At 60.1% G+C, this 27,873-nt stretch overlaps 1 protein-coding gene across 1 annotated transcript; it reads right to left on the bottom strand.

The window, feature by feature from the left end:
* Positions 1-47: 47 nt before the first annotated feature.
* On the bottom strand, positions 48-27,868 carry IPO13 (importin 13). The gene is made up of 20 exons (XM_040565241.1): positions 27,708-27,868; positions 19,429-20,165; positions 15,106-15,246; positions 14,871-15,012; positions 13,992-14,158; positions 13,525-13,645; positions 12,623-12,770; positions 12,129-12,310; positions 11,762-11,788; positions 11,098-11,232; positions 10,386-10,529; positions 9,889-9,969; positions 9,125-9,262; positions 8,934-9,030; positions 7,150-7,202; positions 1,478-1,544; positions 1,249-1,307; positions 1,004-1,093; positions 700-881; positions 48-593 (listed from the first exon to the last, which is right to left on the bottom strand). The coding sequence occupies exons 1-20, from the start codon at positions 27,768-27,770 to the stop codon at positions 497-499; spliced, it is 2,871 nt and encodes a 956-aa protein (XP_040421175.1). The 5' UTR covers positions 27,771-27,868; the 3' UTR covers positions 48-496.
* Positions 27,869-27,873: the final 5 nt, after the last annotated feature.

The following is a 27,873-nucleotide window of genomic DNA, read 5'->3' as shown; positions in this document are numbered from 1 at the left end:
CGAGGGGAAATAGGCACAGTGCAAGCACCGCAGTGACGACAGCCACGCCGTAGAAATATCCTTAATATAATTAGGTGCAGGGCCTCCCCCCCTCCCAACCACACACATACAAACGAGCAGGGGGCGAGCCCCCCCCGCGCAGCCAGTCCCTGCCGCGGCGCAGGGGCAGCCTCCCCTGCGTGGGGCCGTGCTGGGGCAGGGTGGGCAGCCCGGGCGCGGGGCAGTCCGTGCCGGGGGTGTCCTGCCCTGGCCCCCCCCCCCCCCGCCTCCTGCAGCCGGCACTCCCGTCCCCTGCAAGGGGGGAGCATGCTGGGGGAACAAAAGATGCTGACACCGAGATGCGGCCACCAAGTCTAGCTGAGGAGCGTCCCGAGTGGGTTAATTCTAGGTGGAGGGTTATTCTACGAGCCGTACTGCAGCAGGGCGGGGAGGATGGGGGCTTCCTGGCGGGGAAGAGCTGGTCTGGGTTAAATTGTCCGCGGTCCTGGGCGGGCGCTCAGTAGTCTGCTGTGTACTCCGTGCCATGCAGCCCTCGGCACAGCAGGGTGAACTCCTTCACCATCTCCTTCACTCGCCGCTTGTTCACACGCTCTCTGCTAACACAGAGGGAGGGACAGAGGTGAGGCAGGCAGCAGGGACGGGCTGCGATCATCCCCGGCGCTCGTGGGACACGGCCACCGCAGCGGGGAACACACAAACCTGAGGATCTGCTGGCTGAAGGTCTCTTTCTGCTCAGGGCTGACGCGGGCTGAGGGGAAGCCGTCCTGCTGCATGGCCTCCTTGATCCAGATGCTCAGGTAGCTGAAGCAGTGCTTGTTCAAGGCAAAGAGGATTTCTGCAAAGTGGTCCATGAGGCTGCGGGAGGCCTGGCCGCCAACGCCCTGCGACGGAGCAGACAGACCCTGCTGAGCCACGCGCCGAGGTGCTGAGCTCAGCTCCGCGCTCGCTGCCTCTCCCAGCCCCGGTGTCACCCTGCCCGCCCCCTCGCACGCGTGCCACTCACCTCCAGCACTGCCTGCAGCAGCACTTTGCCGTTCTCGTGCACCACCTGTCCCACCGGGGCGATCTCTCCGCAGCGGGGCAGCAGCTCTGTCTGCAACACAGCGGCCAGCCCGCTCAGCACCAAGGCAGGTCCGTGAGCTCCCCTGCCCGTCCCGCAGCCCCACTCCTGCCCTCCTGGCTCTTGGTGGGCTGCAGCACAGCCCCTGGGGGCCCTAGGGATGCAGCTGAGGAAGCCACGATACTCACAAAGAAGCCACAGGATGCTTTCACCGTCGGGGCCTCAGGGAACTTGAGGGAAAGGACACCTGCAGGTGGAAATCACTGAGGTGAGCGGCCAGAACCTTCAGGCACCATCCCAAACCAGTCCCTGGCGGGTTTGCTCCCAGATCCGCAGGAGCAGCCCGGGCTCCCAGCAGAGGGCTGGGGAGCAGGTGCCTGCGTGTACAAGGCTCGTGCCCCTGCCCGTGCTACTCACCGCACTGAAACACCGCCTTGACGTCCAGGTTGCTGCACAGGAAGAGGTCTGGCTTCCTTTTCAGAGCCTGCAAGGCACACAGACAGGCCGAATAAACACAACCCTGCAGAGGCGGCCAGGAAGACTCCTAGGAACCCGGCGCCCCAGGCAGCCACTGCCTGGACGCACACTTACCTGAGCACACGCACGGCAAACAGCAGATTCACACAGTACAGAAGGAAACCATCGCTCTTCCCCCCAAGAAAATGTCAACCAAATATCCAGGCCGTTCGCAACACCCGGGGAGCTCTGACCCCAAGACCTGAGGATAGATGCCAAGGAGGCGTACGCACAAACGCTTCAGACACGGAGGACAGAGGTTTCCTGTCCCAGTAGGATGGGACAGGCAGAGCCAGCACTCCTGGCACACTGGCAGCCACACCGGGCCCAGCAGAGGATACCTCTGGCGTGGTCCTCTCCTCTTGAAGATGCTGGTGTTCCTGGGGTCACAGCCACTGGTTCACGCAGTGACCCATGTTTTGGTTGTCCCCAGCCTGGACCAACAACTCACTCTGCTCTGGCTGCAAGGCAGAGGAGGCAGCGAGATGCCAAAATTGCTTGGCAATTCCTGGCAGCCAGTATGAGATCAAAAAAAGCCGTGGTTTTTATTCTGCCGCTCGGTGAGCCCACCAGCCACTGTGGGGCTCAGGCTTTGCTGCTCCACCACCCACTGGGGACACCTTGAGCCGTGTCACGATGGGACCATTGCTGTGGCTTTGTCCCCCCCCCGTGCTGGCACAGGACAGAAACGTTTCAGCCTCCACTTGCTGCTCCACGGGAGGGTTTCTGCCCTGCTACACAAGGCGGCCACGTCTGTGTCCCCCATGCCACCGTGCCCACTGCTGTGGGCTGGCACTGGGGACAGAAGCCAAGCACCTTGCCCTGCTGTCACCACAGCCTGTCCCCAGAGGTCTGAGAGCAGGACACCACGGCAGGAGCCTGGCTCCTCTCCACGCTGGGCTGAGCCACGTGCTGCCCTGAGCCCGCTCCCCGGGGCGACAGCAGGGACAGTCTTCAGCCAGCAGCACTCAGGCCACCTGCCCGCAGCCACCGTCCCCACCTGGAGCAAAACTGATTTCTCTCCCTCCCCTTCTTGTTTCCCTTCCAGGGAAAGCCCCCGGCCATCAGCCCGGTGCAGGGAACACGTGCTGGAGAGCAGGGAGCTTGGCAGGTTTCGGGGTTACCCCATCTCGTTTCCGATGCTTAGTAACACACGCTGCAAGAGGACCCAGACTTGGCACTGAAGGCACCGCTACACCTGGCAGAGGTGGCACAGCCGGAGACCCGCTTCCCTGCTAGATGCGAGCGGCGGCCTTCACTGGCGAGAGCCGGGGCTGCACTATGCCTGTGTGTGTATATACAGACTGTGCTCCTTCCTCCTGACACGCTCACAGCAAGGACAGCCAGCAGACAGGCAATGGTTCGGAAACATCCGCTCCTTGCGGCTGCCACGGTCTGCTCAGCCCCATGCTGGACAAAGACGTGCAAGACACATCGTCATTTTGGCCATGGAACCCCCCTGCTCCCCCCAGCTGCACCCTGCCACGGGCACCTGGCCCTGGTGACACCACCCAGCCGTCGGTTCCTCTGCCTTGCAAAACCATTCAGCTGGCACAAGTCTTCCAAGACGCTCTGGTTACAAAAACCACCTACCTGCACAAAGCTTCCCCCAGCCAAACCAGCCTGCGGTAGGCAGAGGCACCTGGGCTCTCCTGCAGGCCCCCTGCAGCGCCCACTTCTCGCTCGGTCAATGCTAAGGGTGTGAAAGCACGCTCCGATTTTGGGAGGGCTCCTTCCACCAATGGTGAGCAGCACGCAAGCCCAATCCAGGCACGTGCATACACATCTAATGTGCAGAGAAGCTTTTTACCCCTGTGAGATGGGGCCCTGGGGAGCTGCTCCGTTAGGAAGCTGCACCAGGTGGGTCCGGCTGCTTCTTCCCAGCACCAGGGAGCCCTGCTCCAGCCCTGGGGCCTCTCCTTGCCTGTCTGTCTGTCCTCCGTGCCTCCTGCCAGAGCTGCTCTGCTCCCGTGTTCTGGGATGGCGACAGGTCCTCAGTTTTCACCTGGCAGTGTCCCCCCATCCTCTGCTGCAGCAGGCACTGTGGAGGTGGGCACTGGTTCTCCTGAGTGTTGTCCCGCAGGCTGGCACAGAAAGGGCAGGGGGCTCTCCTCTGTGGCAGCTGGGAGAGCCTCCAGGCAGGTCTTCAGGACAGGCTCTTCTGCACCCGGCTCTTCTGAGGTCGGCAGGCACAGAGGGGACACGAGAGGCCACCAAGCCCCACTCCTCCAGCAGCCAAGGGACAGCAGGGGCAGCACAGCAGTGAGCCCCTGCCTGTGTCCGACACAGGGCTGCAGACGTGGTGGAGAGCTCGAGGGCTCTGCTGTCCCTAGGGCAGGGCTGTGCTCCCCTCCAGTGCCGGAGGGGGATAGCTCACACTGTCACCCAGCCTCGGCACCGCCAGAGGAGGTGACAACCGTGCAGTCTGACCCAGCTCAAGAAGGGAGAGAGGAGGAGGACAGAGGTGGCTGTGCGTGGTCAGGCACAGAAGGTCCCACATCTTCTGCCCATCGAGGCCCACGTGCACCATCTGCCCCTGGGGACACAGCCAGGGTGCTCTGGAGGTCCATGCTGGTGTGGAGAAGCCCATGAGGCTGGGTGGAAGTGCTGGAAGGCTCACTGGGGAGGCAAACTGAAAAGTGCTGGCCCCATGGCCTGGGGCATGGCCCTCAGCCAGCAGCTCCTGCTGGATGCAGAAACTGAGCCAAGAGCCAGCACGAGACATCTTGGTTTGGAAAATGCACAAACAGAGCTCAGGCTGTGCTCTGCACTCCCCTAAATCCTAACTCAGAACAACCACGCTGCAACCAGGAGCACACCTACAAGTGGTACCTGCTGGCCAGAGAGCAGGCAAGAGTCCCAAGCACAGGACCACACTCCTCACCTTGTCCAGCACCTGGCCTGGGCAGTGACACCAGAGGCTGGGGCAAATCTAACTGCAAGAGGTGCCAGCACTGCTCAGTGCAGGCTTACAGTAGACTGATTAATTCATATTTAGCTTTGATTTGCAACAACAGCATTAAGAAAACACTTGTTTGAAGCCAGCGTGGTCTTGTGATCAGCTAGCCATCATCACGAGTGGATTGAGAATTAACACGCTGGCAAAGCGATCAGCTGCACTAACTGGGCAGCCTCGCAGCCAGCTGAAATCCCAAGTCACACAGAGAGAGAGCTCCCTGAACGCTTGTGACCGAGGGCTGACGTGCAGGTACCAGGAGGCAGGAGCAAGCAGGAGCCAGATGGGCCTGTCACCTCTCTTCACAAGGCTGGCGAGAAGGAAAGAACTGGCTGGAGCTCCAGTATCCATGTTGTAAACTCACAGGAAAAAAACAAACAAACATGGCATGATTCAAGAGCTAGGGAGGACAGACTCCAGAAGGAGCCTTATGAAAGCAGAGCGGGTTCCCCTGGAACAGGACAGGCCATGCTGGCGAGGCTGGGCACACCTCTGCTGTCAGGTAGTGCCTGAAGTCCTGAGAGCCAGGGGGGATGCCAGGCCATTTCCTGATGAGTTTCACAGCACCCTGCCAGATGGTCAGCCCTGGGAGAGGGGCAGGCCCAGGGAGAGGAAGAAACCTTGAAACAATCCCACATGTGAGCAGAGAGGAAGGGGATGGGGCCCTTTGGGTTCCGTGGGGTTGCTGGCATTAAAAGCTCAAAGAAACATGGGGCCCGGTGCCCATCAGCACGATGTTCATTATCTCCAGACATCGAGGAGGACCCCAAGCTAGAGAGGCACTCAGTACTTTCCAAAGAAACAGCAAACAGCCTCCGGAGAGTCTCTCAGGGCTGCCTAGTGCCTTCCCCCTGTGGCAGGACCACCTCTACCTGCCCTGCAGGAGCAAAAGGCTTGCTGAGAATTACTTGAAGCTCTCCCAGTGACAGCACCTCCCCAGGTGACCTTGCAGTGCTTCCCCATGCTGTTAGGAACATCTCCTACTGCCTAACCTGACTCCTTTTCCATGATTTCCTCCCATTGCTGTTTGTTCCATTCCAAGCGAATAAAAATTACCTACGCCTTTGGCATTACCTTTTACACACCTCAAGACTCGTTCAACTCCTCAGGCTTTCCTCCTCCTCACGTTTACAAGGTGATGAGATCTTGCTGGATGCCTTTCCCTGTGCTCTCTGGTCTGTATCTACAGAAATGCCGTGCCCCAGCCCGGGCGCAGTGCTCTAGCTGAGGTCTCACCTGTCTGCGCGGCAGGGAAGGACACTTTCGTGAACCTCACGTCCCACTTACTGATCCTCAAACCATGTGTGAAAACCTTGTTAGAAGGTCACAGCTTTCACGACTGGGATCACCAAAATCCGCAAACGCTTTCCAGAAACCTCAGTTATTTTACCTCTCTCAACAGAAAAAGTGGGGAAGAAAATGGTGTCATACGGTTTGTAAGATGGGACTCGTCTCAGCAGGATCTGGACTTCAAAGCACAATGTATGGACACAGCCTGGGACATCATGAGCAGCTTCCTCACCTGCTCCATGCTGGCTCCATCCCACAAGACCTGCACATGGGCCGAGCAGCCGTCAGAGGGGGCTGCCCAACAGCTTAATGCTCACAACAAGCCGGACCCAGCACAGTGCCCAAAAGCAGACACCCAGGGAGGCACCAGCAGGCCAAGTCTCTGCCAGCCCCCAGCCATTTCCTTGCACCCAGGACATCAGGGCTTCTCCCCCGGCAGCCACGGCAGGCTGTGGAGCACGCCGGGCTGCTGTTGCTCCCGACAGCTGTATATACACACACAGCACAGCGCGGGCCCTGCCTACCCGCTGCCAGCGGTGACAGAAGTCCCTAGCCAAGCAAGCAGGACGTCACACCGCGTGGTGGCACCATGAAGAGCCCCGGCACAGAGCTGCACGTACACTCTGCACAGACGCTCTGACGGCAGACCCTTGCTGTCACCCTCGTTCCAAGGGGGGACAGGCAGGCGGCTCCTCCCGACACAAGCCGCAGCCGCGTGCCGTCGAGCCAGTGCCACGGGAGCTGCGGCCGCCACCTCCCAGCCACCGTCCCCAAATGCTGCGGGGGCCCGGTGGCAGTGCAGCGCGGCAGGCTGGCCAGGCAGAGAGCCCGGTGGCACCCGGGGTCCTGGTACCACCACAAGCAGGTTGCTCGCCCCAGCAGATGAGATGGTTCAGAGCTGGTGGCCACGCAGCCCAGCGCCAGGCTTAGGCAAGGCTGCCTGCCACCGCGGTGCCAGCCGGCCAGCTCAGCCTGTCCCGGCTCTGCAGGACCCATCGCGGGGCAGGCAGATGAGTAGGACCACGACCCCTTAATGCTCTAATTTTCTGTCACCCGAGCGTGGCTGTGGCAGCAGCCCGAAGCCCCCGGAGCTGTGCCCCCAGGCCAGGTGAGGGGGTGGCAGCTTGGGGCTGCCCTGGGGATGGTGCGAACCCAGAACTAAAGGAGAATGTTTTGTTTTCAACTTCCACGGAAACAGATGGAGAAACTCGATATTCAACTAAAAGGAAAAAAACGTTGTCAACAGAAAGCTAAAAATAGGTTTAAATTGAATTAAAAAGAGAAAGAGAGAGAACAGAAAGTGAATGAATAAGAAACTAAAACACACCTGTGCCAGGAGTTGCATAAATGAATCAACAATATCAGGATGATCCCTGGGCCCTAAAATATAATAAAGATGTAACTTAAGAGAAAAATCATACAAACAGCAACTCAACATCATATAGTTATGTGATACAGAAAGAATTTACAAGTGAAAACAGGAGTGTAAGGGAGGAGGGGTGTGTGGGGAAGGGGATGGGCAACATGAGCAGCTTGAAGCAAGTTAAAGAAACAAAACATACAAAAAATCATGAAACTTGGAGAACCCAAGAACAGAAAGAAACTGCAAAGGAAAGGGTCTGAAGCCCCAGGGTCTCCAGCTAGCGCCTGGGTGCTGCAGAGCCAAGGAGGAGATCTTCGTGTCCTTGGGGAGGGAGAGGAGGAGGAGCAGGGGCTAGCTGGGCACCATCTCCACAAGGAGAATTAGAGCTTTTGCATTGTGGGGACTGAGCGGGTGTCTTCAGAGCACCGTTTGGTCCTGGAAGATAACTGCAAGTGAACGACAACACCTCAGCAAACGCTCGACAGGCCCAGCCGGGCTCAGGCGTGCACATGCTCGTCACCAGCATCAGCTGCTCGGGAGCCCCTGGCACAGTCGCCCTCCCGCCCCGCTCCCAGATGCTCCCCGAGTCCCTGAGTCCAGCACCCCCCAAAGAGACCAGCCGGTGCCCAGAAGTGTCCGTGCCAGCACCACTCACCCTACCTTGCCATCTGAATCCCTGCACGGACACATCTCGGCCCCCGCAGGGTCGCACGTCCCCCCCTCTCCTGCTGCCCGGAGAGGACCCCGGGGTGGGAGCGCAGCCCTGGGCACGCGGCGAGCTGGGCGGCCGCTTGCTGGAGCGAGGTTTGCCTCCGAGCGCTGGCACGCGGGGGCTCTGTCCCCTGCTGCCCTCCCCTCCCTCTCCTCGTGCCGACGTGCCTGCCTGGCTCTGAGCAGGAGGACCCGAGTGCACGCACATCCACGCGCCACTGGCGGAAGCGGGGACCTGACCTCAGGGTGAGCCCAGCTCGCTCGGCACCGACCCAAGTGACACCGGAGCACGGCAGGACGTGCTCGGACCGTGGTGTCCCGAGGAAGCACGGGCTCCCCGCATCCCCCACCTCTCTAGCTCTGAGCCTCGGACTGGGGAAGGCATCACGTTACCCTCTGATAACGTGAGAGGCTCACATAAGAACTGGGCTGTTGAAGGACCTGGGCCAGCAGCTCCAAGGGGCGCTTGTCCCTGTCACGGGGCAAGTCACCACGAGGCTGAAGGGGGCTGTGGTGTGCAGGGGCCTGTCCTAACCCCACCTGCCTTTTGTAGCGAGGAGGTAATGCAGGCAGCAAGCCAAACATGGGGCCCTGCCCTAAGCGAGGATGCTAGACACAGCAGGGACTGAGAAGGTGCTTTCACAGATGTTCACACACGTCTTCCTGCTTGTGCAAGGGCTTGGCTCCCAGCCACCACAAATGCCACCGGTCTGCACACAAACCCCCAGGATCTCCTGGTAAATATGCAGCCAAGTAGGCCTGGGGCTCCTGCTCTAGCCTGGCACGAGGCGCCCAGCCCTGACACGGGACCGGGGCTGCCACCTGAGCTCCGAGCCCTGCGCTGGGGTTCCCTGCTTCTGCTGCCCCGCAGGGAAGGTACCCACCGTCCAGGGGTTGGGATGAATCCGAGACACAGAGATGGCCCCGTTAGCTTAGCTAGGAGTGAAAACAGCCATTCCTGGAAAGACGCCTCCAGACTCCATGCATGCAACAGCCTGACAACAGCCCCAGCACGACGAGGAGCTCATCGCACATACCTTGCTGGAAGAGGGTCAGCGTGACGGAGGTAACGAGCAAGAAGAGGGCCTTGATGGGAGGGAAGTGGGCAGGCTCATGAGCAAAGATGTGAACCAGCTGCAAGAGACAACGGAGAAGGACTGAAGCTGTCCTGCACCCTCCCAGCCTCCCCAGGAGCGGCAGCCCCAGCTGTGCCCACGCGGGTCCCTACCTGCCGCGTCAGGTCGATGGCAGAGGCCTGGGGGATGGTGCTGTACATCTGCCCCAGCATCTCACACAGCTGGGGCACCATGGGGGCGAAGTCATCCAGGAGGGTCTTCACCGACTTCTCAAAGATGGCACAGACAGACTGCGGGGGGGAGAGAGAGAGAGAACGTGAGCGGTGGTGGTGGGAGACCTCTGCAGCACAGGATCGTGGAAGGGTTGGGATTGGAAGGGACCTCTGGAGGTCATCTGGCCCAATGCCCCTGCTCAAGCAGGGACATCTAGAGCAGGTTGCTGGGATGCTTCACTGCTCTTCCCAGACACCAGGAAATGGCCTTCCCCTGTGGCAGGGAAGCTCCCTGAGTGCCAGGGAGGAATTGCTGGTGGGAGGCTGCACCCAGGCTTTACTGGACTGAGTGAACTGGAGAAATGCCACGCGAGGTGACACAGGTGCAGGTCAGAGCAGAGCTCTCCCCTTAGGGGACACAAGCATTTGGTAGCCCCAGCTCTCATCTCCCTGCTGATGGCATGGCTCCTGTAACGAAAGGAGCAGAGCTGACTGGGGCAAAAGATGGACAAGAATGGCCAGGCATTGCTGCTGGTGCAACAGTGCTGGGCTGGGCAACCCAGAAAGACACCCCTGTTACAAGGGGATGCAGCTGCCTACAACAGGCTGGCAGCATCACCCAGCATCCATCCGTTGCTGTCCCCTGTGCAGGCCAGCAAGGACGGAGACAAAGCAGCAGGCAGTAACGCAAGGATCCTGGTTACCTCCACCACCTGGGCATCATTCAGCCACTTGCTGAGGACCTTCTGTATGAGCTGGAAGACTTGCTGCAGAACAACTACCACCTGCGAGGAACGAGAAGGATGAAGAGAGTTGGCCCCAAAGCACTGGGGACAGGAGGTTTGGTGCTAAGCATGGCCTGGATTCAATCCTTAAAGGCACCCCTGCCTTGTTCCCTCCCTGGAGCTGGGGGGCTTTCTTCTGTGCTGAAGCAGCCTGGCACAGCTTGTACGTGGCAGGTAGTACCTAGACTGTCCTCCAGAAGGCCACGAGGGATCCTGAGACCAACCTCTGCCCACTGAGGAGAGGTTGGAAGAGTTGAAGGAGCTGCTTTAGCCAGAGTGCACCAACTGCCACCTTCATGGCACACACTGCATTCTCCACTCACTCCCCTTACAGTCTCTCTTTCTTGCACCAGCCATGTGTAAGGGGGTGCTTGGCTAGGCTGTGGCCAACAGCATTGAGCTACTGCTGTACTCACTGGGTTGGGTCCTTGCTGCACTGGCAGCTTCTTGACTTCAGTGCTTTCGTGGTCGTCATCGTGGTGGCTGATGTCTAGGGTGGTGAACAGGTTGGAGAGCAGCCCCAGGATGTGGATGATGGCCAGCTTATTGGAGGGGTTAGGCTGCCAGGGAAAAATAAAGGTAGAGCGTGACCCAGACTGCACTGCTCAGCACTGGTGAGGCCTCTGGGATCCAGAGGAGCTGGGACTGGAGAGGTAAAATGTCAGAGAGGGGTTCCTCACACTGTGCCCTAGTCTTCCCTCTCTACCTCTTGGCTGAGCCACGAGGCCTTCCACCCACCCTTACTGTAGAGGAATCCTGGAGGATGCACAAGAGCACCATGGCTTGCTCCAACCGAGAGCAAACTGAAACAGCTCCCATGAACATCACATGAGGGAGGATGACACACAACCAAAGCGTGGGCTCCACCCTGGGGTAGCAGATGCTGATCCAGACAACACACAGCTCGCAAGAGCCAAGGAGCTCCGGTCTTAATGATGAGTAGCTGCAAAGGGCAAAAAGCCTACAACCCAGCTGGTTGGTGGGTCTGTGCTCATCACTGCTCTGCCTGCCGTGGGGTGAGGGGAAAGACAACTCATGTTCAGGAGAGCTGCTTCAACACCCCACCCCGGGGACACAGCCGACAGGAGAAGCCCCTCTGGAGGCAGGCAGCAGCATGAAGGCACTCACCGTTTCGTCAGCCAGCTTTTCCAGCTGCTGGATGTAGGGGGTGATGAGGGAGTGCAGGTTCTTCAGGATCTCCTCCACTTGCAGCGCGGACAGCAGGAAGCCGAGAGCCTGCATCAGCCACATGCACTGGCTTGTCTGGGTCGGAGAGAAAACACAAGCAGGCGGGTCACTGCCAGGCACAGGCACTGCCCAGAGGTGTCCCTGCCAGCACCACCCACCCTGCCCTGGCACTTGGCTCTTTGCACAGAGCTGTCCCAGCCTCTGTGGAGTCAAGCATCCCACCCTCCTGTTCACAGGGGCAGCTTGGGCTCTGTCCCCATGCTCTCTCTTTCCTCCTTTTCCTCCCCAAAATGTGCCTGCAGCTGCACTGAGGTATCCCTGCATCCTTGCTGGGAACTGCTAGAGTTACATCTCCCTGGGAGCTTCCCCCTCTTTGAGAAAATACCCCCCAGAACAACCCCTGCTGCAGCGGAAGCCCTAGGATTAGCCATGCAGAGGGTGGCAGATGACAGGTATTCCTGGCCACGCCAAGCTGGCTGCAGTGCTGAGCTCTCCTCCAGGACAGCCTAACCCATAGTGGGAGCCCTCATGTGCTCACGGTGAGCACAACTAAGGGGCATGGGGGCGAGCAGAACAGCCAGAGGTGTGAGCAAGCGCCTCTTACCTTGTGAATCTGCTTCATCAACACCTCCTACAAAACAGAAAGGGAAAGAGAAAGAAGAGAGTGAGTGCTGCAGAAAGCCTTCTCGCTTCCACGGGGGCAGGACTGAAGCAGGAAGTCAAGACAAGCGACAACAAATCGAGTTTTCCCTAGGGAAAGGATGGATGCCCAAGTGCAACCTCAGTAAGTCCCTGATGGGAAGGCCAAGGTGCCACTGCCTGCCATCTCTGCACGTACGAGAGGACACTGGGTTGATACTGCCCTAGGAGCAGGACAGGCAACAACTACCCCAGAGCAAGCAAGATGCCCTGAGCTGCTGCTTCATATCCTCTGCACACCCCAGCCTTGCTCATCCGCTCCCAGCTCTCACCTGTGACACAGCCACGATGTTGGCGGCATAGGGTGGCAGGTCGTACTTGCACTCCCGGCAGATCTTCTTCAGGGTGGAGACGCTGGAGATGGAGAGCTCAGGGTTGCCCAAGGCCTGCAGCACCAGCGGCAGCACGTTGTTAATCATGACGGGGTGGTCGGCCAGCCACTCGGAGAGGGCTCCTGCGCACACAGACAGGGTCAGACCACACCACGACAGCCAGACCCTCGGCCCCTACGCCCTGGGCTGCTCAGCTTTGCTTCCCACTGTTATTATCCATCATCCCCAAGAAGGATGGCTCTGTGGCCAAGAAGAGCCTGGGCTAACTCAGAAGCAGGCGGCAGCAGAAGGATGATGGCAGGCAGAGGAGAGCCCACAACAAGTGGCTCGAAGCCCAGAGGGCAGCTCTGGGTGGGCACAGGGGAGGCAGGGAGCTGTGCACAGTGACTCAGATGGGTCTCCTACCCCAGGCTGCACGCGAGCAAGGGCCTCACCGATCGTGAACATGACCGTGTCAGCCAGCTGCACGTTGCTGATGCTGATCCGGGGGATGAGGCCAATCAGCCCTGGCACCACATCCGAGTAATTCACATCAATGGTCTCGGCAATGGACTGGAACCCGTACAGTAAGGCCTCCGTGTGCTGCGGGCAAGGCAGAGGGACAGTCAGAGCCACGTGCCCGCTGCCATCCCCAGCCCATGCCCCAACAATCACTCAGACCCAGCAGCAGAGATCGTGGATGCTGGGAGAGGGGAGACAGCTGCACAGTCACAGTCCCCAGGCACAGCAGGCTCCAGGGGGCAGGATATGTTTACCCCAGATGTCCCCAAGGGAATAACAAGGCAGCATTTTAGTCACCAGAATCTGAGAGCAATGGCTGCTCAGTGGGGATGCTGAGATGAGCAGATAGATGCCAACTAGCTGCAGGACAGAGAACCCTGTGCTTCCCTTGCACTCATGCTGCTCCGGGCTCTGCATCGCCCCACTGCTCTGCCTGCAGCGCTCTGGAGGCACTGACAGCAAACCTGGGTCCCCCAAGCCAGCCTCGCAGAGCTTCTCCCCCAGAGTCAGCCAAGGGCACTCAGTGTCTGGCAGAGCAGCAGGGTGGCGATGCAGAAAGGACAGGGAAGGCCTCCAGCATTTGTGCTGTGCCACAGCAGCACAGCGCCGGGACAGGACAGAACAGCAAAGGACCAAGGTCAAACCCTAGCTGGACTCTGGTCAGTGCTAAGGACAGGGAGGTGGGAGAAAAGTTATTCCAATCTCTGAGAGCCCACATGTCAAGGTGATCATGCTCTTTGCATCCATCACACCCCTTTGCTCTCAATGTCCCATGGCAAGAACAGCCCCCTCTGATGCTCCCCAATGAGGCTGACACCCAGGTCCCCTTACTCACCTGCCACGTGGACGGCTGCTCTGTGTTGGTCAGGAGACGTCCCAGTTTGTCATAGAGGCTGCTCAGGAGCTCAGCACCCAGCATCTCGTACACGTACATCAGCGTGTCGGAGATGTCAACCCTGCAGAGACACAGGAGGGTCTCCAAATGCTGCCCCATCCCCTGCAGAGCACCGCACAGACGTGCTGCTTCCCCTCCTGCTCCCTAGCAGGGTGACAACCACACTGCCACAACCCAGTCCCAGAGTCCAAGCACCAGCTTGTCTCCAAACCACCACCACAGCCAGAACAGCTCTTGGCAGGAGGAATCTCCTCTGTGTCCTTCCTTGGGTCTCCCCACAGCTCTGAGAGGCAGGATGCTGCCAGCATCCTCTCCTGCCGACCAAACAGGTCCCATCTGCACCCAAAGCCATGTCTGTGCCTTGCTCCTGCTACCCAGGCAAAGAAGGGCCTCGGCTGCAGCCGCACCTGTATATCCGAAACTGCTCCTTCTCATCCGAAGACCAGAAGCCGTACTCCTCGTCGGAGGGGAACTGGGCTTTGTGCAGCAGCACATCCACCAGCTGGAAGTAGACGGGCCTGTAGACCTGCTGGTACACCGCCTGCTTGTCCGGCTCAAAGGAGAGGATGTCATCCTGGTGGCAGGATAGGGAGAAGTTAGGAGTGGCAGGGAAAGAAGATGGAGCTGGTGTGCATGCCGGATGGGGCCGAGGTGCATCCTGCAGGGCTGGCTCAGCGTGGAGATGTCTTTCCAGCTCCCATAGAGTCTGCCCAATGCCCAGCCCTTCTGCAGGTGCGAGGTGTGGAGAGGACAGCCATGGTCTGGGGTCTAAAAGCATGCAGGGCTCCAAGCCCATGCAATGGGCAGCAGCCCACAGCCTCCAGCTCTCGCCTTCCCCTGAGGGACTGCAATCACGAGCGCCGTGTCAGGGCCTGGCCCGTGGTCAGACACAGTGTATGTTCCTCTGTGCACAGCAAGGAGCTAAACTGATGGGTTTGCTGGTGGGAAAAAATTCAGCCTGACATTTTAATTACGTTAACGAGGCACTTCAAGCTGGCTCAGACTTTCGAGGGATACTGGGGGTGGAAAAATTGAGCCCCCGGGCCAGTATTTTTGAGCTTCCTCCTGCTCCAACCTGCACGTTCACGTGAGACCCACTGGGCTGCCGCGGCACCCGGCGTGGCCCTATTGTCTCATTTTGCCCAGAATCTAAATGCTGCCACAAGCCCCTTCTCAAAAAGGGATAAGTTAAGCCAAGAGCTTGCCCCCACCCAGTGCCATCACTGTCTTAGGCCCTGCCATGAGCACAGGAGCCCCGGGCTGACTGCCCCATGACAGCCACTGACCTGCAGCGTGTACCAGAAGGTGAGCGTCAAGGAACTGGTGGTTTCGTTGACAGGATAGTGCCCAGGGATGCCCGTGCAGAACATGATCATGTTGACCAGGGCCAGGAAGCTCTGCCAGTGCTCCACCTGGTCCAGCAGGGCCCTGGGGAGCAGAGCGCACCATGGTCAGGCTCGCACCAGTGCTGCGGGTCTGGCTCCTCTGAGGTGAGGCCCCCAGCGAGGTGACAGCACTCACCGGGAGTGGTTCTCCCCCAGGGCCACGGCGATGCGGCAGATCCCATGCGACGTCTCCATGTCCCCGCTCTGGACCGCCTGGCGTAGCTGCTCCTGCAGCCCCAGCACCGGGGGGATGAGCTTCAGGAGGGTGTTCACGTACCTGCAGGCACAGCCTGGATCAGCACCGGGCATTGTCTGCACCAGCACAGGCTTCCAGCAGCGTCCTACCACTTCCCAGGCCTCCCACCCAGCTTTCCCTGCCAAAAAGCAGCATTGTGGAGCAGGACGCATCCATGAGCCTTTATTGCTACAGGACCTCTCCTTCCAGCCAGTGGCAAGGCTGGAAGAAGGCTAAATGAAAGGTGTGCGGAAGCTCCTGCAGTGGAGCCTCTGCAAGCAAAGAGAGGGGCTGGACCAGCTCTTGTCACTGTGCTAGCCCCGTGCACACCCTCCATCACACCAGAGAGGAAGACCGCTGCCTGCGACCACCCCAACCTGCCCGGCACCGGCAGCAGTTTGTCACTCCTACAGCCAGCAAACCTGAGGGCAGCCCTTTGGGTTTGTCACCCCCGTGCTTACAGCCAGCGCTGTCAGCGGGAACCTGCCCCATGCCAGCACGGGCCCATCCTGTTGCACAGCCACGAGGACACCAGCCCCATTTCATGTCCCCCAGCCTCGGGGGCTGGCTGCAGCCCCGCGGGGCTCCCCTGCGCTCCCTCCTCCCCATCAGCCTCGCACATACCCGCGTCAGCCAGCCTCCCCTCGCCGGTAAGTGATTGTAACCAAGGCAACGAGCAAGGAGGCAGGGAAGGTGAAACGCAGCCCTGGGCCCCTGGAGAGCGGCTGTGCTGGAGGCTCAGCAGCCGCCTGTCACTTACCTGCCCAGCCAGGCGTGTTATCGGGAGCCGCAGCTCTTCCGCAGCCTCCCCGCCTGCCCTGCCGCGCAGGGGCCGGGGCTGCGGGGAGCAGGAGGCGCTCGCCGTGCCAGCTCTCCCCTGGGGAACGGGCAGATGCTGGCGCTGAGAGAGCCACACGTCCCCCGGCCGCAGCACGCTGCCCTGCTGGCCCTGCTCCGGCCGCTCGTTAGCGGCGAACGGAGCCACCAGCCGCCAGCACGGGGAGAAAGGCACGCTGGTGGCAGCCCCTTCTAGGTGTGGGCCAGAAGATGCAGATGGTGGCATCTCCTTGGGTATTTCCCTCCAGCCACTTGTGGTAGCTTTCCTGAGCGAGATTTGCTGCCTTTGTATTCAGCAGCTGAACACATTTGCCCTCCAAAAGGCCAGTTGTTTCTCAAACCCCAGCGAACTCCAGCACCCACCGGTCCCCCCGCAGGACCAGCACCTCCTCCTGCTCTTCCCTCAATCCTCCCTACGCTCTTAGCAAAGAGAGGCCACAGCACGGTGTGAAGGACAACCCCTGAGACCAGACACGGGCAGCTCACGTGGGACATGCTGATCCTTCCTGATCCAAAACCTGCGCCACGTCGGGACAAAAACAACAAAACCCAACAACAAACCCCAACCTATTAAAAATCTGCTTCTAATGACACTCCTAGAAAACTCTTCTAGTGAAATTCCTCTTCAGAGGTTCAGCACCAGGTGCCAAGCAGCACCCTGCTTCTTTCAGAGGCTCCTCAGTGCCTGGTGCCCACCATAAACCCCCCCACAGGAGCCCCCTCCCTGCTCTCCAACACCGCTGCTGCAGGAGTGCAGCCCAACGGAGGAGCACGCAGCTCCGCTCCGGCACATGCGGCCCGGCTCTTTGACCTGCTTAGCCAGGGGATAATCTTCAAATGAGACAGAAAATCCAGCCCAAGCCTCCTCTGCTAAAGAGATGCAACAAAACCTTGGTGCCTGCCCTTCTGTGACTCAGGCGCTCCACTGCTCCCGACGGCGAGTCTGTGGTGAGGCGCTGCAGCTGCCAGCTCCTGGTGCATCCCCAAAAAGAGCAGCATCCTGTCTTGGAACAGCACCCCAGGAGCAGGAAAGCAAAACATATCCTTCTCTTGCAGGGGAAAATGGGCACACAAGCCACCAACACAAGGGACTGACTTACCCATGGGTATGGCAGCCAGGGTCATGGCCACCGTAGCACGGGTAGGCATCGCACCTGCAGGAGCATCCCTCCTGCCCTGATCCCACCAGGCAATACGAAGGGAGAGTCCTCTCACGCAGTATTTTTATGCGGCTCGCCACCGAGCCTTTCGCTGAAATTAAAAATACCCCTGCAGGATTCCCTCTGCAGGAATTTCAACGAGGCCAGCTGGGAGGGGGCGAGGAGGAAACAGCCACGGGAACCGGAGCACATCGGGGGAGCCCAGGGCCAAACCCCATCACAGAGCGATGCTCCGCACAGCTCAGGCTGCTCTGTAGAGGACCAGGCCAGCAGGGCAACACCGAGGATGCCCTGGGCAGCAGGGAGCACGCAGGCAGGCCCTGGTGAAGACTGGGAAGGAAGAGAGCAGCTGAAAAGCAGCAGGAACCTCTGAGACTGGCAAGAAGAGAGAGAGAAAGGTCGGGAGCCTCCCCAGGGGCTTCGGGAGGAGCTGGATCTGCTGTGGCTGAGCAACAAAGGCGGAGGACAGGACTGCTGGCACCGGGAAGGCTGGTGGGGACACGGGAAGGAGAAACGGAGGTTCCCTGCCCCTTTGTGGAGTGTCACCACAGCAGTGGCTCCCGCTTGAGAAGACTTCCAGGACCTCAGCGTGGAGCAAAACCCCGCTCCAGCCGGCCCCCGCCAGCAGCTGGTGCCCCCGCCGACACGGCCAGCCGCGACACACGCCGCCTGGCAGGGCAGCTCAGTGACAATGGCCCTGCTGTCCCCATGCTCCAGGAGGCGTACAGAGAGGGGGGAGCTCTGCCACGGGTGACAGAGCTGGTAGGAGGATGGCGAGAGGCTGCAAGGAAGCGTCCAGAGCAGTGGGACCCGGTGATGCCGGAGCTGCAGTGTGGTCCTTGCACAGGAGCAGAGAGCAAACCCCTGTGGTCCTCTTGCTCTTCTTACCATGACTTGCTTTGCAAGCCCCCCAGAAAGCTCAAGCAACTGGGGAAGAGTGCTGCAGGGCCAGGCTCCTGCACACAGACAGGGAATCACATCTGAAGGACTTGTGAGTGTCGAGGGAAACAGAAGGGAGGAAGGCAAAATGTCAGAAATTCAAGACCTGCAACTCACCTTCTCCAACACCTCATTTCCTGCACTAATCCTGCTACAAGGTGGCTGCGCTGGCCCAAGAACTCGTGGTCTGCAGCCACAGCACCTCTGCTGTTGCAGAGGGCAGCCCCAGGGCTGTCGGCAGCTGAGGCAGGGACCGGTGCTGACAGCACAGCAGCAGCACCGCCGCAGAGGGTCGGAGCCTGCGTGCTGCACGGCTCAGCCCAGCTTCAGCTAAACCCTCCTCCTGGCGGGGATGCGGGAGGTTGCTAAGCAGCCAGGAGGAGATGTGGCCCAGGGATCCGGAGGAGATGCACTTTCCCTTCTGCAGGCATCGGTCCTAGGAGCTGACAGCAGCTCAGACAACGCTGCCAAGACGAGGAGCTCGGAGCCCCGCGGCGCGGCCCTGCGGGACCTTCCCCAGCCTCGGCTCCCGGCTCCGGGCAGCCACGGCCACAAACAAAGGACGAGTCCTCAGCTGGGCCACGCTGCTGGAGTCAGGAGGAGGGAGAAGGCAGCCAGGTCTGGGTTTGTTATCTCCGTATCAGATACACTCCTTGGCTGGACCTGAGGCATAAGGCAGAGGAACACCTCTGGCCAGATCCTGGGCAGCTGCTCCCCAGTCAGGCTGCAGGGTCTGGCACAAGGAGCCAGGGGGAAGAGCTGCTGGAGAGGAGGAGGAGGATGGAGAGGGGCTGTGGCTGCGTCCTCACTGCTGCGAGGGCAGCTGGCTGTCCTGAGTGCTGCTGCTCAAACGTGACACCCAGCACAAGGAGTGGGCCAAAAGGCAGGGAACAGAAGCAGGGGCCAGCACAGTGCAGGAGCACCAACCGCAGAGCTCAGTTTACACGTCCTGGTCCCCAGGGTGTACCAGGCAGACAGCGAACAGCACCTCCCTGCCAGCCCACCCCACACCCTGGGAAAGCCCTCTAGCAGGGTGCGTAGCAGTGGTAACGTACACAACACAAAGCTGCCCACCAGACAACTGCAGTGCAAAGCCTTCCAGCACCAGCCGGGTGAGACCAGGAGAACCAAGCTGCTTGCATCTTCTCTCCCGCTTCCGAACCCTGCCACCGCCATCTCCAGGCCCAACAGTAGCTAGAAAGAAGCCCGAGGTTTCTCCTGCCCACCCCGTTCCCCTAAAGATGCCTGGGAGCAGTAGCCTGGAGGGCACAGGAGAGGCTGCCCTTACCTCTGGGCATCTGGCTGGGAAATGGCGTTGACAACCGCCTCCACCGCCGTGTCGAAGAGCTCCGGGTCCTGCAGGGAGGTGAACGCTGCTTGGATCAGGTTCTCGCAGTCCATCAGCGGGATCTCCAGCTGGACCCAGCTAGAGAAACACTTCAACACCTTCTGCTTGATGAAGCCCGGGGAGTCCTGCTGCTGCAGCAGCTGCTCCAACAAGGGGAAGACGGAGCCGCACTCCTGCGCCAGGACGCTGCGCACCTGGCCCTTGCGGTACTGGGGCAGGCGGCTGGTCTGGAACTCCTCGGGCAGCACCGTCAGCAGCTCCAGCAGAGCCAGGCACCGCGCCCGCCCGTCCACGTTGGAGTCCTCCGCCTGGAACATGCGCACCATGTCCGCCACGGCACAGGGCCAGGCCTCCGGCATCATGCTGAGCGCCAGCGAGGCCAGCGCCACGCACAGCCTGGTGAGCACGATCTTGGAGCCGCCGGCGAAGCGGGTGATCTGGGTGAAGAGCTGAGACTTGAGGCTCTCGTACTGGTCGGCCGGGATGTCGTTCCAGTAGCGGGAGATTTTGATGTGGAGGGCGCTGGCGCCAAAGTACTGGATCTCGGGCACTTTGTCCATGTTGAGAAGCAGCCAGCTGAAGTGCCACGCCTGCGGGGACACCTGAGCCTGCATCAGCCATTTCTGAGCCAAGTTCTTGTTCTCGATGTTGGGGTCGTAGTACAGCTGGTGGAGAGCCTGGAAGAGAGAGGGGAATGCCTCAGGACAGCCAAACGTGGCCCTGTCCTGTCCCTGGGCACAGACCCAGCCACCACCACAAGGCCGGGTGCTGCCATCCTCCCTCACCAGGCTCCCAGTGAGGTGAGAGACCCGGCGGCAGCATCAGGGACACACAAACCTGTCCTCCCCTCCTTTCTGCTCTGGAAATTTCTCTTCCTGAGTCACCTCCTGTCCTCTCCTTCGCCCGGACCAGACCTGCCCGTGGCTGCCACAAGGGCGCCTGCGCCAGGCCCGGTGGCACGGCCTCACCTGCGGCGAGGCGGGTCCTCCCTGCCTCCGCCAGCACGTTAGTGCCACTGCAGATGTTTCCGTCTGTCAGGTTTTAGGCAGCTCTGGAAAACCACAGTCGCTAAGCTCTTAATCTCTGCACCGAGTCCCTTTGAAGTGCTCCCAAGCCCGCCCAGCCACAGCTGAGCCGTGGAGCTGGCCTCGAACTCTGCCCCCACCACTGCCTCCCGGGACAGTCGGGCTGCTCGCTCAGTTTCCCCTTACAGAAGAGGAGAACATCACTTACCTGCTCCCGCAGGCTGTGAGAGATCTAGTTACTGCTTTGCAGAGCTCACGGATCAGCATGCAAGGCCCTACACCGGCTGCAGGGCTTTATTTGCAGGGGAACATCCTACAGTGCTTAAGCTTAACGTTAACAGAGTGGGCAAGGTGGGCACAAAGGGGCAAAGGCGCAGCACGTGGCTTGTGGCAGAAGTGCATTCCTCTACACAGGCCTGCAAAACCCAGGAAGAAAAGTCTCTGCCTGCCAGCACCAGCACAGCTCAGCCCCTGGGACCGAAGGGACAAGCCTACTGCAGGTCGGGCAGAGCCACCACAGGGACATGGCTGGTGATGCCCCAGCATATGGGGTGGGAAGAAACCAAACTCCATCTTCCAGCAGCGAGCCCTTCAGCTGTGTGCAGCACGATTCGTTTCAAACCACAGACTGTGTGTCCCAGGAGCAAGGAGTGGTGATGGCATTTGTCAAGCTACCATGCACCCGCTGCGCCCTGCTATCAAGCTGGAGGATGGTTCCAGCAGGTGCAGAGGACTTTTTGTGGCCCCATCCTGGCTCCAGGTCTCAAATATCCTCCTCCTCCTCCTCCCCCTTGAAAGCTCTCTGAAATTCTTGTATGGTTCTTGTACCCAGGAGGGGATTTAAGCCCTATTTTAAGCATGCAAGACTGGCAGCCTAGGGCACAAGAACACGCTTCCTAAGCAAGCACTCGTACCTCATGCTGTTTCCCAGCACAAGAGCAAAGAGCACAACAAAATGGCAGGAACATTAAAGAGAAGGCATTGCCTGGGACATCATGTGAAATGTCTTTTTTTTTTTTAAAGACTTAGATTCAGGGAGAAACGAGGATAACCTCTTTATGAGAAATAAGGAGGTTATGAAATACATGGCAGGAGACACAGTAAGCTGATGGACTGCAGAAGATCAAGCTCTGTCCCACTGAAAGATGCACCCCGACACAAAAAGGTTAACCATGGGGAGGGAAAAATCTGTCCTGAGAGAGAAGTGGCCAAGATGAACATATGAGTTATCAACAGACATCTGAAACCTTGCTCTGCTCTCAGTTATTTTGGACTCTTGCCTGAAGCAGCGCTCAATTGTTGGGGCAGAGGCACTACCCGCCCCATCAAAGACATAATTTACCTTGTTACTGAACAGGAGATGTGGACGTGCTGCTCTGAGCTACTCTCGGGGCTGGGAACCTGGCCCTCACCTGCACGTAAGCCAGCGTCCTGCTCTCCTGCTGCAGACTGAGTCATCCTGCAGCAGGGCTGGGGCTCTGAACCATCTCCTCCTCTTACTGTCTTCATCTTGTTTGCTCTCATCAGAGCTTGCTTCCTGTGTTCTTACCAAAACAAAACCCACTTGAGGTTTAGAGAGACCCTATGTAAGGATGTGCAACCTGCAGGAGCTCGGGGACATCTCCAGCGGAGGCCCCAGGGACGAGCGCTGGAGCTGCTCAGCACCTCCACAGTAACCCAGGAGGGTGAGTGGTGAGGTGACAAGGTCTACGCACCCAGGAGTCTTGCTGTAAGCTGTTAGGGGGCAATATTCTGTAAAAACATCCCTGCTGGCTTTCTCACTTCCTCTTCTTGTCCCTGAGCATCCTGCTGGGGACAGGACCTGGTGTGCTGGCTCTGGCCTGAGGACAGCTGGACACCAGATAGAGATGCCCCACCTGTACCTGCTGTAGTGCTCTGCACAACACAAGAAAGCTCCTAGGGGACCTTCAAGGATGGGTGTCAATGCTGAAATGCTGACCATCCCAGTTCATCTCAAAGCACCAGATGAAACCCTAAGGAGAATGCTGGGTTGTCTCCCTTGCCTACCACTTACACGAGCCACGTACCATCCTCTGCCAGGAGTGCAGGACACAAGGCTGCAAGGCAGTGTGCTCTGCAGGAGGGTACCTGAATGCACAGCACACTTGTCCCTAGCAATAAAAGGCAGAGTCTTCATTCTGCAGGCAGGCTTTGGCACCAGCTGCTGCTTGACTTTCACTCCAGACATCGCCGTGCCAGCCAGCGCTCTCAGGCCCAGAAGGAAGTGCTGGAGATGATGCGGGGAACTCACCAGTGCCAGGAGGGAGAAGCAGAAGGCATGAAATTGGGCAGCGACATCTAATAGGATGGCTTTGTGCATTCTGATTTAAAAGCGTGGCTGACACCAGACCTGCCTCCTCTGCAATTAGACCTGTAACATGAGACCTGGTAAACAGCCGGGCTGTCAGCTATGCCCTTTGGCCAGGGAACGAGCTTTCTCCAACATCATCTCTGCTTGGTTGAAAATAATTCAAGCTTGTTATTATGGGCCTTCCCTGCTCTAAAAAAGCTGTGGTCAGAGCCCTTTGGGCTTCAGTTACCGGGGTGGTGTCAGCCACTTGAGAGCACCAGAAGAAGCTTGCCCACAAGGTCAGAGCTCCCACTCTGCTCCCTCTGGAAGGCAGGAGGGGGAACAGCCCAGGGATCACGGATATCAGCTCACGCTGTGACACCAGCAGGGAGAAGGAGCTGCAGCAGCTGCTCTGAGCTCAGCACCTCTGCAGCCCTCATCCCTTGCAGCCCCTGCAGAGCACAGCCGCAGCAATTTGTCACCCTGACTGCAGGGTGCCTGATGAACATAGGGCCTGCCAGCTCGCCAGGGGCTGGTGCCCAGCAGCACGGCACTGCCAGTGCCATTTGAGGGGTGACAGGAGCCCCACACACCGAGCAACCTGCCTGCTGCTTCCCAGCAGGGACGCTGCATCTCCAGGGGCTGCTCTGCAGCCGACAGAGGGAACCGGCCACGGAAAACAGCCCGTGCAAACACACTCCGGTTCTGCTCCGTGCCTGGCACCCAGGGCCGAGGGCAGCAGCGACACGTCTCCTTCAGGACGGCCTCCTGCTGCAGCCTCTCGCCCTCCCTCCTAGCTGAGCGCACGCTCGCCGCGCCAGTGCTCCAGGCCTGCAGCAGCACTGCCATTACCCGGCCTCTGCCGAGCGCAGGGAACGTCATCCCGCCTCCCCCCCCGCACACCAGCCAGCCTCCCTCCGAAATGGCAGGGGAGCCGGGCAGAAAGCAGCCTCCTGCCGAAGCACGGAGGATAAGGAATGTGAAATAAAGCCACATGCGTTCCCCTCTCCGAATAAAACGCGCCGTCGCTTCGGCCGCTCTTCACCCCCAGCCTGCCCACGCGGCCTGCTGGCAGTGGGGACGGTGCTGCAGCCCCCTGAGCAGCTCAGCTGTGGACAAATCCTCTCAGAGGACAGCGTGGCCCCCAGCACAGGCAGGCTGCAAGGGACAGGCATGCTCTCGGTGTGATACCAGGCTTGGAAAGGACCCCAGGGCACCTGCCACCCCCTGATCCTGGGCCCTGCATGAGCAATGGGTGAGTGGGACTTGAGAGGAGAGCTGGGAGCAAAGAGCCCAGGACAGAAGCGCCCCTGTCCACCACGTCTTGCTCCTTCTTCTCACCTCAGGGAACCAGCTCAGAATCCTTCTGAGGCCCCCAGGCTCCTGTCCCACCAACTCCCCCTGCACAAGAGGTCACCGCTGACCAGAGGCTCTCATGACAGTGTTGCAGAGCACAGCGGAGGCCTGGCAACCACAGCGACGTGCCAGCCTCTCATCTGACTGCCGTCATGACACAGGAAGGAGCTAGGTGTTCAGCCAAGGGTGGTTCTGGTTCTGCTTAAATGGCAAACGAGATGACTCCTCGCTTCCCTCAATTTTGCAAGAACATCCCCCCGAGGCCCCTAACTCACCATCAAAGGCACAGATGCCCCATCAGGCATAGACGGGCTGCCTCTGAGGAAGAGTGCTGCCAGCAGTGCACTGGACAGGAAGAATCACTCCTTCACCCCATGCTGTTCATAATTGTTGTTATCAGGTATCACAAGACAGTCAATAATATTTTTCCAAATAAACCAAGTGCACTTGGGTTTCTCTTCCCCCTTCTCCTGGGGTGAAGGCAGCCCTGGCAGCAACCAGCGACCACCTCACCCAGCCTCAGCATCTCCCACAAGCAGCCCCCAAAGCCACCCCCTGGTCGCCGCAGACTTGGATACCAGCTCCACACACAGCACCTCCTTGTCCTGCTGGAGGTGCTGGGCATTCGTCAGGCACCTCCAGAGAGGTGCACGGCAATCTGGAAGGCTCAGGGATGCCACGCTGCTAATGTGCTAGGGAGAAGATGTCAGTGGGTGTTACCGGCCCCCCAGAGGATGAGAGGTAGGCCAAAGGAGGAAAAACCTGGAAGGCTTAAAAAAAAAAAAAAAGAGGGAGAGCTTAGAGCTTGCAATAGGAAAATTCCCCCAGAAAGGCCCGGGGTTCCCTCTTATTTCAAAAAGGGGGATTCTGCTACGGCAGATTCAGCTGCACTGAAAGCAGGTGAAGAGGGTCTCATCCCTCTCCTCCTGCCTCTACCACCCCACTGCAGTGGAAGGTGCTACCAATGTTGACCCAAGGCAGACCAAACTGCAAGGCGTAAGTCCTTCAACACAGCCTCCCCCTGCTCCTGTGAGATATATACAGCCAGCAGAGACCGAGCATTTGTAACCCGTCCTGAACAGAGCAGAGCTCGCACCGCAGCAGGAGTTTCACCTCCCCGTGGTACCGCCGCCCATCACCAGGCTGTCAGCCAAGTCGGGGACGGCCCTGGGCACGGAAAAGCACACACAGTTCAAGAGCCAGATTGCACCGTTTAGGCCCGGGGAGGCAAACCACCCTCGAAGCCCGAAGGCCTTGGATCGCTCAGCCTTGCCTTGTCTCAGGCTCCTCCAGCTCAGTGGCAGGTGCACGGGGAAGCGGTGCCAGCCCGGAGCCCCTGGGTGCCCAGCGGGTCGGCGCGGCACGGCCACAGCCTGCTCTCCTTGTGCTTAAGCCAGAGCAGCATCTAGGTCAGGCTTGGCAGCAAATAAGAAGCGGCCGCAGGCCAGAGCCCTGAGCGCCCTGACACAGCAACCGGAGCAGAACGGCTCTGCCGCCGCGCAGCCTCGCTCCTCCATGTCGAGGGGGAGCTCCGGGAGGAAAACACAGAGCAAAAACCAACAACATCTGCATAAAAAATAACAAGGGGGTATGGATGGGCCTTCCAAAAATGGGAATTGTCTACTCTAAAACCATCAGGAGAGCGCGATGGACAATGCCTGGCCTCCACTAAAACCATCAGATGGGCACTGCCTGGCCAGAGACCGAGTATGATGGCCACAGGACGGCTTCCATCATGGGGACCTGGAGACGCCCTGACCCTCTGCCCTAAGAGCTAACCAGCCCTCGTTCTGCCTCCAGCCCCAGCGCTCACACCGACTGACTCAGCGCAGAGCTGAACCCCGACTTTAATCGGCATTCAACGTTATTAATAGAGCCGTGCACAAAATCTGACAGGCAGAAAAGCCCAGGCCGGCGGAACATCATTTATTTGTCAGTACCAACTCTGACAAGGCGGTTCTGCCCACCGCCCTCCCACCTGCCCAGCCCCCAGCCAGAGCCGAATTCTGCGGGATTTGTGTCAGAAGCACCCCGCCGCCCCCCTCTGAAAAGCAACACGGGGGGGCCCCGAGATGCTCAGCCTCTGGGCTCCTTCTGGTCCCACCCCACGTTTTTCCCTCCCTGTCCCCAGCCCACGCTGCCCCCCCTGCGGCCTGCAGCTGCATCTCCTGGGGACGTCAACCAACGATGGCAAAGCCTGCGACTGCGAGAGCTCGGGCAGGCAGGGGGATGGGAGCCGAAGCATCCTAGAGGGCAGATCTGCCTCCTCCCCGGCGTCGGGAGACCGAATGCGGCGCAGCGCGGGGAGGGAGCGCCGTGCTTCTGCACAGCCCGCGCCAGGCTGCCCCCCGGGCACTGCCCACCCTCCTCGTGCTGGCTTCGTGGCTGGTGCAGACAAAGGTTTGTGCCTGCTGGAGAAGGAAATCTGGGGAAAAAATGTCCAGCATCCCTGACTGTATGAGGGTTAAGCTGCAGAAGGTAGCGTTAACGGGGCATTTTTGCAGACGTGGGTTAATCCTCAGGGCCGCGCTCCATCCCGGTGTCACCGGTGGGCTCTGTCACCTGCGGCCACAAAGGGAACCAGTGCCTGGTTACAGACCTGGCTCGTGGTCTGACACCTCCCCAGGCCAGGTAGGGGTGGGTGCGGGACGCCAGCGATGCGCCCGCCAGCGTGCCCGTGGGCACTGCTTTGGCAGGAAGCTGGGGCAATTCTTATCCAGGAAAAACGAGGACGCTGGGATTCCCGCTAGCTGTCTGGGGACCCGGCTGCGGATCGAGGTGTCGGATGCTTGATAAGACGGGCGACTGCAGGAAGCAGAGCTCCCTCGCTGCTTGCCACTCACCTGCCCCAGCACCTCCACCATCACCCAGGGGAAGCGTTTGCCCCTCGAGTACCCCGCTCGGTCTCCACGACGGATTTCGGGTCATTCTCCACGACGGATTTCGGGTTCTTTGGAGGCTAACAGGAACTCATCCACAGCAGCGCGCCACCGCCAGACCCCAGCTCTCCCCAGCAGCTGCCAGCACCCCAGCCCTCAGCACCCCGGAGGCTGCCCCTCTCGCCCCGCAGCCATCTCGGGGACCCTGGAGGAGCCTCGGGGGGGGGGACGGGCGCGGGGTGAGGAAGGCACTGGGGGCTGAGGAAGGCACTGGGGGCAAAAACAAGGCGCTGGGGGGTGAGGAAGGCGCTGCGGGGCGAGGAAGCTCTCCCGAGCAGGGCCCTCCCCGCCTGCTGGGGACGCTGCCGGTGCGGCGCCGCTCGCCCCCCGCGCCCCGCGGGCTGCGCGCCCCCTTCCTCCCGCTCCCATTTCTGCCTCATCATCTTCCTCCCCCCGGGGGCTTCTCCCCGGCGCACGGAGCGGCTCCGTTCGGCACGGAGGCCGCCGAGCACAGCCGTGCCGTGCCGAGCCGGACAGCAAAACCCCGCGCCGCGCAGCACCGGAGCGGGCCGTGCCGAGCCGTACCGAGCCGAGCCGAGCCGTGCCACCCCGAGCCCGGCCCGAGCCCCCCTCCCGGTGCCCGCTCACCTTCTCCACGTTCTCCACGGTGAAGTCGAGGCCCTGCGGCGGCGCCTCCGCCCTCCGCTCCATGGCTGCGGCGGCGCTGGGCGGCGGCGGCGGCGGCGGGCGCAGGACGGCGCCGGGACCCGCCTCCGCCTCCCTCCCGCCCAGCTCGGCTCGGCACGGCTCGGCT

This window comes from Cygnus olor, chromosome 8 (assembly GCF_009769625.2).
Source record: "Cygnus olor isolate bCygOlo1 chromosome 8, bCygOlo1.pri.v2, whole genome shotgun sequence".
NCBI lineage: Eukaryota > Metazoa > Chordata > Aves > Anseriformes > Anatidae > Cygnus > Cygnus olor.
This window is presented reverse-complemented; position numbering and strand designations above follow the sequence as displayed.